Raw genomic sequence first — 11,422 nt, 5'->3', positions numbered from 1 at the left:
TTTGAGATACATAAATTTACAGGGAAAATGCGATAACCGTCGCATCTGTCTCCCTTAGTTCAATAACTTCGGCTGTCCATTTTCTCAACTGTGGAAACGACCGCCAAAAGCGATCTTAATAAACGCGTATCACAGATATACATATGTTATACGTGTCCAATATCCTGCCGCGGACATGTGCATCTTATTTACGCAGGATTCGAAGCGAAACCGAGAGTGTCCTGGCGCCTCTGTCAATGATTTACACGTCAAGGGGGCGGACGCGTTACTGACGCGGAAGGGTGTTCCAGCTGAGAGTAGAGATTACAGATGCGACTTCTCGATGGTGAAGCGGCTGGCCGACTTCCTTGTTATTATGCGGTCGAATAAATTGCTGTTTGCTTCTTTTGCGGGATGTTTTCACGGATTAAAGCGGATCATACGGACGCGACGATGGGATACAAAATAACATCACGTTCGCGACATGTGCCGGCCGGTTCACCGCTGGCGTAAGAAAGATGAATCGGCTGCCAGATAAAAGCGGAGCTGAGCGTCGACAGATATTAAAACGGGGTATTAAGATATAATAAAATTTAATCAATAAATTAATAATATAAATAATATAAATATGTGATTATATCTAAAAATTATATTTTAGAAAATATTTAAATAATTTAATAATTAAATGTTTAATAAAATATTTAAAAATTATAAGATAATAAACACATAAAAATTAAAGATGCGTGATCTATACACTGAAAACATAAATTTAATTAAAAAAATATTTGTTTAAGTTCTAAGTAAATATTCGCTAGATGTAAACGTATATTTATTTGATACCAAAACCATTAATTTAACTATTTTTTTTGTTGAGTAAATATTTATTTGTTACAAGTAAATATTTACTTAGTAACTTAATTACTTATTGTTCCAAGAAGTACGTATCAAGATTTAGTAAATTCTTTTACAGTAAAAAGAGTATCTAAGAAAAATTATTTGAAAAGTTATTGCGCTGCATCACACTCAATTTAAAACAATTGCCTCATATTTCTAAGATATTAGAACCGTGAAGTTTACTAATAAAGTTTGACACGAAACGTATATAGATAAATCGCGGGGAAGACGTAGGCAGTTTAAACGGAAGCTAAAACGAAAAGTTAACATACACAGTCAGGGAAGGGACTCTGAAAGAGTTAATAAACAGTCACTAACGCGGAGAGGAGCGTCGTGAAAGCCTCGGATTTATCTGCGGCCCGGTGTAAGGAGGCATAAACACGATATTCGACAAGATCGTGCGGGCTCGGTTCACAGGACGTATCCTTCCTCCCGAGCGCACCCGGACAACGAGGCATTCAGCGTTGGGATTCTAACAGTTTACCGGAACGGTAAACCACGAGAGAATGCTCGCTGTCTCTTCATTCGTATTCCGACGATAAGTCGTAGACGAGCTTCCTCTCGTTTGCGAAATTTCTTTGTAACAGGAGTCTCTTTGAGCGGCAAACCGCAACTAATCGGTGCGTTCAGGCAATTTTACTTTCGGAATTGTATGTCTTCGTCGATTAATAATAGACTCGTTTGTTAGTTGCAAAAAAAATCAACTTGCTCTGAAACTGATACCACTTGTCTAAAATTTCAACGCTTAATCCACATCTTTGCGCAATTCTCTGAAATGTATTGCATACAGTTTCTAATTACGATATGTAATGGAATTTTTTCAATAAAGGATTGAATGGATATTGGTTAATTTGATTCGATAAGACAGTCTCGGAATGCATGATATTTCTCAGGTAAGTAAACTATATTCCACACGCTTACCGTAATAATAACATAATTGATATTTACATTTCGCCGTAATTATTTAATAATTACGATACGCGTATGTTTACATATATGATGGTAGAATAGAATATATATAAGCATAATTGAAATGGTCTTATCTTTTGAAAGAATATTCAATAAAATCGAAAATCCATGGCCCGTAGAAATTAACCAATAAAGATATAGATAATGAAGTAAGTTCCGATAAAAAACATACACATTTCAATATATCATATATATTAAACAACTATCTTACCATTTAACAAATTGTTGGTAGAGATTATCGATGTAGTATAAAAAAAAGAAAAAAGAATTATCTAATCTACTTTTAATATATTCGAATTATAGTTCAGTTTAATTTTTTTTAGTTAGAAATTACACAATATTATATTTTCAATATTACACGATAAAAGTCATGGAAGAGTGAAAATTTACTTGAAATATAAAAGTTTCTTTTCATGTCAATTAAGGAAGAAATGTTATTCAAATGGAAGAAAATCACGAAGAAATAATACTACGAGCCATTTTAATGCCTAAACAGAGAAACACATCAATCGTAAAGTTTTTAAGGAAGTTGAAATAATCACCGATGACATGATGGATATAGCTATATTCGCTTTTTTACATTAATGGCGTAGAGATACCTATTTTATCTCTGGTTGCGTTCAGGGAGCGCGCTATCATGCCATTGCATCATTTTATTCTTGTTTCTATGTCTAATAAAAATAAAACAATAATGTTAATAGCACGCTCTTGAACGCAATAACGCCTTCGGCCTTATCACATATTTACAAAATGTAGACTCATTCCATGAATAGAATGAGTCAGGCTGCGAAGCATAATCTGATTTATCGAAATTGCATTTTAATTTTGGATTTAGTTTTATTGGCACATTGCGAAGTGCAATTAATTTGTGCATTTCTATCCGAGAGATTCTCTGTAAACGAGACTAATGTGTTGTAATACACGCGCGCACACGCACACAAATACACACACACACACACACACACACGCACACATACACACACACTTCTTTGGATGCATTTGAATATAATCAATCGTAAAAGTGTAGAAAATTCAATAAAAGGAAGAATATCAGCACCGCAAAGAAGAAACTTGGTTCCTCATACTTATGTTTATAAGTCAGAAGAGAGCAAATCCGATAAGAAAAATGGCAGGGAAGCCACTGCGATTATATGTTCCGTCTTGCGCATATGTCTTATGCGAATTGAGAGATTATTCGTTAATTGCTAGAGCGCGTAGAATTTGCAAGTATAATACAGCTTGTATCTTACAATGAATCCTTGATATAAAAATCTATGAAACTATCCACAGTTTTACTGGCAAAGGTTCCAAGCCGCGTGGAACCGAATGGAGCTCGGTTCCACGCGGTCTGCACGAATTTGAAAGATTGATCGATAGGCAAATATAACCTATATCTTCTTTCTTCATATAATCCTCTTCTTTCCCGGATGTATGTAGGTCATTGTAGGTGATTGTTACAGCTCTCTCTCTCTCTCTCTCTCTCTCTCTCTCTCTCTCTCTCTCTCTCCCTTTGTCTCATGTAGCTTGAAATACATAGTATTCTGATTCGGACTTATTCCATAGCTATGCTCTTCAGCACATAATTCACCGTGTACGCAAACGCCGCGAAACCAATGATGACAACGAGATTTGCCAGTGCGCTGTGCAGTGGGCTCTGATCTCTCTGGAACTGATCTCGTATTAACGAAGAGACTTCAGACGCAGTGGATTGATGCCTCGCTTGTTTCTCAAGTTCTTTCCGACGTTCCAGTTCCGTTCTGATCGTCTAATCGATCAACAATAATATTATGTCAAATTAAGAGTTTTCTAAATTGTTATAATATGCTGTTATTAATACAGCTTCATTACCTCGACAGTTTCTGGAAAGAGTTCGCAAAACATCTTGTCCCTCAAATTATATTCTAAACTTTGTGCAGCCAGCTGTCTCTTCTCATAATCTGTTGTATTAATACTGCCGAGCGTGGGACTCTTTTCAATCTGTAAACACAAAACTTTAATTAAATATCTTTTCAAAATTATACTGTCGAAATATTTCAAGGAATGCACCATAAAGCTGAGTAAGCCAGTAAGAATAGTAGATACGCTCCACGCTGGATTCCATGTATCTGGATGAAAGTCGGAAATGGACAGACACAATCTCGTATTGACTTTAAATCGGCCGTTAGGAGTGGTCATGTAAATGCTAGGAGGTTGGAATGGAAACTCTCCTGGAAATATGAGTTTTCCATGATAAAATCCACCCTCGTATGGTGTTTTTTCCGGTCCTATGACTACATAATGCCTGAAACAAGCAGGACATACATTAAATCATTCGTAAACAGCTGATTAACGATTAGTTAGTAAATACTAACTGACAGTAACATAACATTTAATCGTAGTGTTCAGTAGAAAAACAGCTTTGCAGTGATTGTATTTATTAATACGATTGATCTTATTCTTCCTCAGTGGATCCAAATAAATCATATTAAAGAATCTTATACATAAATTGCGAAGCTGCTTTTTCTGCGAAATGCTATAATTTCAATGTTATAATTTCACAACAATTATGTACTAACTGTTATGTATTAACTGATGTACAACATGTTATAGCAAATTCATTCGCTTGCATTACGCTAGATTAGTGCATACATAAAAGCGATATATGAAATTGACAAAGTTAAATGTAGAAACGTTTTAAATGATTAAATATCCAATAATAATAATTAGTTGTTTTTCATTTACACAAGTGAAACTAAGTTTGAAGTGAACTGATTGTATTTCATACTCAGACTAATGACGTCATTATTTGCTTACTTTAAAAAGTTATCACATGACAACATAGGTTTATAATCTTTTTAAAGTGAATTTATGAAACTCACTAAAGCACACGATCTCGATCTTGTGCAGATTATAGGTAAAAACTCAGTTGAATCTCACTTGTCAGAATGTAAAAAGAATGGGCATTCAATAAAAAATTACTGTCAAGTTAGTTAATATAGAATATACACATATTATTTCATTGTTAATGTTGATTATATTATAATCCATTTGCCAATGCATTTAGATATCATACATAAAGTAGCCTTCAATATATATACTAATCCAATGTAGTGCGAGTGAAAATTCATTATTATATTTATATTATTGTGAATGTAAAGTAAACAAATCGATACAAATGTCGTTCTATTTTTGTTACTTACTGAACTGTCAAAATAGTATGATATTTATATTGATTTGAGTTACTAAATGGAAAACACTCTTGGATGACATTTGATGTCGGTGTTTACTTGATAGCTCGTTTAACTAGGTTAGACTTACCATTCCAGGATATTCGAAGGCACTGGCTCCGCAAGAACATACGGCACTGGATCTCTTTTAAGGCGCAGATAGTCCTGTCTCAATCTGGCCGTCGCACTGTTGGTCTTTCTGTTCATCCTTACCATGTAGCCCAGTGTTACTTGCAAACAGATACTGCCAAAGACACGCTATTTTCTCCGCTCGGTGTAAATCAGATACCTCACCTCAACGACTCAGCCCGTTTCCACGCGATGTTTACAGGTCGAATTCTTGCTCCAACTACCCAGTCCCCGTCCTCTCAGCGTCAAGTTGCGCGACCCTCGAGTCGCATTGCGGGCGTCCACGTGGAATTGACCGCTGCAATGTTCCTTGGAACCCGCTTGCGTGGCCGAGACAGACGGTATGATGGCACGAGATAGGGTTACGTTGAGCGGACCGATAAAGATGTGCAAATCTGGCGATAAGCACGGGAACCTGAAAAACTCAGCTGTTCGTCGAGTAAGTCGAGCTGAGGGGCGTCGGACTGGATGAGAATGAGATAAGCCTGATAAGCGCGCTCGAGTGACGTATCACCTCGGAGAAATGAAAGCGCGCGCGACCACCGGTCGAAATGGAACTTGACAGCACGGCGAGCTGTCGCTGTCGCGCGACAACGGGAAACATATGACTACGAGATCGGCTGAATTAATTCATCTCCGAGTGCAGGGTTACCACGCTACGTGCGTAACGTATTATATAATTTGTCTCTAATTTTTTTTCCATGTATTAAGAAAAAAACCGTATTCACAAGTAACTTTTACACTTCCAACATTACGTTTTAACATTATGTTACTGATATTACAGATATTGTGCTTCACCAATCATGGCTCCTATCCTATAATTCTTAATGCCAGTATCAGTACATTGTCGTTTTGCATGTTTCGTATATGATAAAAGAACTTGCGCAATGACAATTTAACGATACAACACTGTTGTTAAAAGATACCGAATAGGGTTAATCGGAGTTTGATTGAAGTCACTTTAAATTCTTAACAGAGTCGCGTAGCTAATCTGGTACAGTGAACGGGGCTTAAGACTCGTGACAGTCGCCGCCTCCCACCGCCCATCATTGAGAGAGTGGATGACGACGCGATCACTGTGCGATTGTTGACATTTTGCTTTAGATGCCAATGTAAATCCGGTTGATCCTGTCTCTCCACCCGGGTGCTCGTCGTGACGCTTCGGTTTGTCAAATTGGCAGTCATCTTTTAATCCATTCCGTATGACCATGAGTTCACCAATATCAATGAGCAACGCTGGACCACCGACTACTGCCACTGGTATGGAAACAGTGGTGGCGGTCGCCTTGGGTGCACTCGCCGCTGTCTTCCTCGGCGCTCTTCTGGTGCTTCTGGTTATCTGTCGTAGACAACGCTGTTATTACGTGAGTCTAGTAACAGAAGAGACAGAGATGCTAGGCAAGAAATATAATGATCTTCATTGTTTCCAGAATCAAAAGGATTCCGCGGAGCTGAGCTCTGATTTGCTCGAAGGAGAGAACATCACTGGTTTGGGATTAGATGTGTGGGAAAGTGAAGAGTGGTTGGCGGGTGCTGAAAGGTAAAAGGAGAACAATGGAGAATTAATAAAAATAGTAGATAATGTTGTATGCGATATGACACTTTTACCTTTAATTCACCTGTAGATACAAAATATCTACAGGTATTTTTTTTCATTATTTTGTTAACTGCTTTTTGGCTACAGTAATTTCATTATTTCGTTATCTGCTATTTCCATTAATTCTTCATAACGACGAAGAAATAATAAAAATAGTAAATAACGTTGCATGTAACTTTTATCTATGATCAGTTTACAGATATCTCGTATCTGCATATCTCTGTTATGAAAAATTTAATTAAAAAATTTAATAAATTTAATGAAAATGCAACATTCGCGTTATTCATCTTCCTGTCATTAACTTTGTGAGAGTTTAATAAACTCTCACTATGCAACTTAGAAAGATGATACTTTTGCGTTCTAGATGGGTTGACGATGCCACTGGTTTAGCTCCACCTTGTATAGCAGTGCTTCGATCTTGTCATTCTTTAGCAGCTAGTCTTACTACTATCGCTGGAACTGTCAACAGTAATACTGTTCCACTGGAGATAGTGGATGTAAGTGCGATTATTGTACATTATTATTGTGTTATATTCTTCTTACCAGTTCTTATTCTTATTCGTAGGTTGCCCGACGCATACCGCCTCGTGTAGATGACGTTGTTCGCAGTTTGTATCCTCCTTTAGACGCTAGATTATTGGAAGCTAGAGTGGCAGCTCTAGTATTAGCTGTGACCCATTTAGCATTGGTGACCAAACACGGCGTGCCTAAGAGCCAAGCCAGAAAACTGGCATTCATTGATCAAGCCCTGAACGACATGGATACTCATTTATTGGTGCTGAGAAACGCAGCGTTGGCCCAGGAAGTAGCTTGCTCTATCCCAGCCTCTACGCCAGTTTGAGTATACGTAGATTGATCTCGCGATGAAATCAAATCTCTGTCGTCACAGTATTTGTAATCGTCGGATTAGCTTCTCGTAATTTTGTTTTCGTCACACAATCGCAACGAAAGCTGTACATAATATGGCCGCTAGATTTGTAAATATAGCGTTTAGTAAATTCGAACCATGCATCAGATAGCAATTATGCGAAAATGGGATCATCGCTGATCTCAAGGCACAAAAACGAACAAAGTTCGAGATTACTGATGGGGGGGGGGGAACTCGTCGGTATTTTGTCAATTATCGTTATTATAAAAAGAATGCATATAAATATATATTAGGTATATATACAGCACACGTCGAAAGTATCGTGAAGGATATATTTTAATAATCGTTTTTAAACGCGGTGAAAATTCGCCAAGACATCTTTCGACATTTTACAATACACAGAGATATACGAAAATGACGTCTTCCATGTTACATTATCATAGTTATTTATATACGTACATGGATAAAAATGTATTTTGGGACTATATAATCGATCGTACCTGCATATGTTTGTACACGTTACAATATTTTATATTCTTGAAGATAATCAAATTGTTTTAGATTAGTAAGAATTTATAATGAAGTTGATCGTCAAAAACAAATCACTGGGTTCTTTCGTCCTCTCTTTTTCTATATACTTATGATTATAAATAGAACTTGTCGATAATTTATTTAAATTTGATCTGTAATATGCACGAATTCTCAAATTTCTAGATTCCTACTGTAGTAATGCGCCACAACAACCTGCGGGTTGTCAAGGATTAATTTCGGCCTTCTCTAATACTTCAATAAATTAACTAAGTATGTAATCGATTACTGATGCGCTATAGAACAGCGTACATAGTGCCGATTAACATGTTATAATTTTCCGAAAAAAAAAAAAAGATTCCTATAAATGTGGAGGTACAGTGCACTGGAAAGAAAGAAGTGAATCAAAATCGCAGCGCTGCCTCCATTATTTTCCCCGATTTGCCAAGTCCTTCTGCCTCTTTTGGTTGTCGGATAAAACCTTGTCTTTAAGGTGCTCCTTATAATCCAAAATGTTGCCACTCCATTTTGTGACCGCCCCATTCTCGCACACCCAGATTTCTTCAGCGACCTAAACATCGAGTATATAAAATGCGTCCACAAAACTTATAATTTTCTTGAATTAAAACAAAGCCATACGGAAATGCATGTACCTGATTAATCAGTCTGAAGTCGTGCGATACGAGAACCATGCCGCCATCGAAGTCGTTGATGGCGTCAGCGAGGGCATCGATTGTTTCCATGTCCAAGTGATTGGTAGGCTCATCGAGCAGCAACAGATGAGGCACTTGCCAAGCCAACCAGGCAAACACAACCCGACAACGTTGACCATCGGACAATTGACGAATAGGACAAATCTAAATACGAGCGTATCCAATTATTCATCGTTCTTAAATATCATTATTTTATAAATTACGTACTTGTTGACGCCCAGTTAGACCATAGCGGCCAATAATTTTTCTCATTTCTTCACGCTCTTTCACCTCGGGGAAAGCCTTCATCATATAATCGAGAGGCGATATATCTAAATCCAATAACTCATGCAAATGTTGGTGATATCTACTGATTCGGAGATGACTGTTTTTACGAATCATTCCGCTTGTCGGTACTAACTGTAACGCGAAATTATCTTGTTAACAAAATTATATTGAGTTCTCGTTTACTAATAGAATATATACATTCTCAACGTACATCACCATACAACAGCTTCAGCAGGGTACTCTTTCCTGCTCCATTTGGCCCAACCAATGCAATTCTGGTATCCAAATCAATTCCGAATTCTAGATTCTTGTAAATCCAAGGCGCATCTTCGTTGTAACGGAAACTAACGTTCTGAACCATAATAACCGGTGGTGGAATTGTTCCGCACGAAGGAAAATAGAAGTTTAGCACTTTATCATTAACAACTTTTTCGGTCAGACCTTGCGCTACCATTTTCGCTAAAGTTTTTTCTTTCGATTGTGCTTGTCTAGCTAATTTTGCCGAGCCGTGACCAAATCGCGCGATATAGTTTTTCATATGTGCAATCTGATCTTGTTCCCAGTTATATTGTTTCGCTTGATTTTCAAGTAATTCCATTCTAAAAACGAAAAGAAAGAAAACATATAAAGTAATAATACGATATTTTAAGAAATGATTTATCAGAGCGATATCTTTTGCAACTCACCTTGTTTTCACGAACGCCTCGTAATTACCGGTGTAATATTTCAATTGTCTCTTATTGACGTGGATGATATTGGTGCAAATGCCATTGAGGAAATCTTGAGAATGTGAGATTATAACGAGAATTCGTTTATAAGTTTTGAGTTCTTCTTCTAACCATACGCAAGCATCGAGATCGAGATGATTGGTTGGTTCGTCGAGCAACAACAAATGTGGTTTTACATACAGTGCTCTGTAAAAGAAATGCAAAAAGAAATGTTTTATATAATAATAGAAATTTTTATAGTATTTTCCTTTTATGTATATTTAAAATTTTTGCATACCTAGCAAGAGCTATACGCATTCGCCAACCTCCTGAGAAGTCTTTGGTAGGAGTTTTTTGCATTTTTGCAGTAAAACCCAAACCATGTAAAATATGGGCAGCACGAGCTTCAGCCGTGTCGGCTGCCATGTCTTCTAATCTCTCATATACATCCATGAGTTGTTCCTGTGTGTACGTAAAGTAAATTTGTAAGTAAAAGTCAACATCCTATTTCATGAAGATGTTTCATGAAGACAAATATTTTGTAAACAAACCTGAGCATCCTCCTCATCGCAGTCTACTAATTCTTCAGCAAGCTTCTCTAATCTCACGCGCTCCTCGTCAACCTCCATCACACATTCCAGAGCTGTCTTATTGCTTGCAGGCATTTCTCTAGTCAAATGAAAAATATCTATTTGCTCCGGAATAGGAACTTCGCGGTTTCCTAACACCGCCAACAATGTAGACTTCCCGGAGCCATTTAGACCTAACAATCCATAACGTCTACCGCAATTTAATTCCAACATGGTATCTTGCAGCAGTTCACAGCCATGGAAAGTAATAGAAAAGTTAGATATCTTTATATCTCGGCTGCGCGGATGCGAAGCCAGCGAACCAGTGCACGAACGTGCATCCGCGTTTAATCTGGCATCTTCCTCCAATTTCAGACATAATGCCTCTGTAAATATATTTATTGCATGTATGTTAATAAATGTTCAATGAAATACAAGTGTTCATAAGCATAAAGTAATCATAAGAACGGTTTCAAAAATAAAATATGTATTTATAGAGCATGTATGGATCTTTTTAACTTATTGTAAGTACAATAATAAATATTATTTTATAAGTTATTTTTCGGTCTTGTCTAGCGATCTGGCTTGGACAATAGACACCTTGATTGCTCAATCGTACTTTTGAGATCCATCTGAATTTCACTTCTTTACGTTTAATGTTAATTGCGACATGAATTGTTTTTTACCTATTTTTTACTTATCGTCTATTTTTTCGCGCTTTATATCTGAAGAGGGCTCAATCTCGTAGCCGAAACTTGTTATATATATTTTTATACATGTTTATACATTTACACATTTATATGCGCCGTTCCGTATTTGTGCATGTATCGTCGCCTAATAATTTTAACTAATTAAATGTTTTTTTTAATCTACTGACTCTTCTTTCGCCGTTTATTTGTTTGTTTATTTACGTTTACATTTAAGAGTCTTTACATCGTTATTATTTATTATTTTAAAATAAATTATTTTAAAACGCGTGGAAAAGTTATAGAGAGA

General features: G+C 36.8%; 3 protein-coding genes across 6 annotated transcripts in view; 1 reads left to right on the top strand and 2 right to left on the bottom strand.

The window, feature by feature from the left end:
* Window positions 1-2,231: 2,231 nt before the first annotated feature.
* LOC108756467 (ubiquitin-conjugating enzyme E2 J2) lies at window positions 2,232-5,836 on the bottom strand. Of its 4 annotated transcripts, none has more exons than XM_018500304.1 (5): window positions 5,140-5,836; window positions 3,889-4,123; window positions 3,691-3,819; window positions 3,350-3,607; window positions 2,232-3,315 (listed from the first exon to the last, which is right to left on the bottom strand). In XM_018500304.1, exons 1-4 carry the CDS (start codon window positions 5,262-5,264, stop codon window positions 3,395-3,397), a joined length of 702 nt encoding a protein of 233 aa, XP_018355806.1. In that variant the 5' UTR covers window positions 5,265-5,836; the 3' UTR covers window positions 2,232-3,315; window positions 3,350-3,394. The 4 variants fall into 4 exon arrangements, with proteins under 4 accessions (XP_018355806.1, XP_018355808.1, XP_018355809.1 ...); XM_018500306.1 differs by having other exon boundaries at window positions 2,232-3,607; window positions 5,140-5,292; window positions 5,343-5,836; XM_018500307.1 differs by having other exon boundaries at window positions 2,232-3,607; window positions 5,140-5,256; window positions 5,343-5,836.
* Window positions 5,837-6,113: 277 nt separating this feature from the next.
* LOC108756468 (transmembrane protein 98-like) lies at window positions 6,114-7,870 on the top strand. The gene is made up of 4 exons (XM_018500308.1): window positions 6,114-6,541; window positions 6,608-6,717; window positions 7,139-7,271; window positions 7,340-7,870. Exons 1-4 carry the CDS (start codon window positions 6,380-6,382, stop codon window positions 7,613-7,615), a joined length of 681 nt encoding a protein of 226 aa, XP_018355810.1. The 5' UTR covers window positions 6,114-6,379; the 3' UTR covers window positions 7,616-7,870.
* Window positions 7,628-11,422, bottom strand: part of LOC108756466 (ATP-binding cassette sub-family F member 2) — a 4,809-nt gene continuing 1,014 nt past the window's right edge. Inside the window, exons 3-9 of the mRNA XM_018500302.1 lie at window positions 10,409-10,812; window positions 10,156-10,319; window positions 9,837-10,064; window positions 9,362-9,749; window positions 9,091-9,282; window positions 8,824-9,027; window positions 7,628-8,741 (exon numbers count right to left, since the gene is read on the bottom strand). Of these exons, the coding sequence (XP_018355804.1) occupies window positions 8,598-8,741; window positions 8,824-9,027; window positions 9,091-9,282; window positions 9,362-9,749; window positions 9,837-10,064; window positions 10,156-10,319; window positions 10,409-10,812 (1,724 nt within the window). The 3' untranslated portion in view covers window positions 7,628-8,597. The remainder of the gene's footprint in view (window positions 8,742-8,823; window positions 9,028-9,090; window positions 9,283-9,361; window positions 9,750-9,836; window positions 10,065-10,155; window positions 10,320-10,408; window positions 10,813-11,422) is intronic.

Source organism: Trachymyrmex septentrionalis, unplaced genomic scaffold, assembly GCF_001594115.1.
Source record: "Trachymyrmex septentrionalis isolate Tsep2-gDNA-1 unplaced genomic scaffold, Tsep1.0 scaffold127, whole genome shotgun sequence".
NCBI classification, from domain to species: Eukaryota; Metazoa; Arthropoda; class Insecta; order Hymenoptera; family Formicidae; genus Trachymyrmex; species Trachymyrmex septentrionalis.
Note: the sequence above shows the minus strand (reverse complement) of the source record. Positions and strands in the feature narration are given on the sequence as shown.

Coding starts and splice junctions, on each gene's coding strand:
- LOC108756468 (XM_018500308.1), top strand. CDS start 6,380: ATGACCATGAGTTCACCAATATCAATGAGCAACGCTGGACCACCGACT. Junction 6,718..7,138: donor TGGTTGGCGGGTGCTGAAAG/GTAAAAGGAGAA, acceptor TTTGCGTTCTAG/ATGGGTTGACGATGCCACTG. Junction 7,272..7,339: donor TTCCACTGGAGATAGTGGAT/GTAAGTGCGATT, acceptor TCTTATTCGTAG/GTTGCCCGACGCATACCGCC.
- LOC108756467 (XM_018500303.1), bottom strand. CDS start 5,264: ATGGTAAGGATGAACAGAAAGACCAACAGTGCGACGGCCAGATTGAGA. Junction 3,820..3,888: donor CTGGCTTACTCAGCTTTATG/GTGCATTCCTTG, acceptor TTGTGTTTACAG/ATTGAAAAGAGTCCCACGCT. Junction 3,608..3,690: donor TCTTTCCAGAAACTGTCGAG/GTAATGAAGCTG, acceptor TTGATCGATTAG/ACGATCAGAACGGAACTGGA.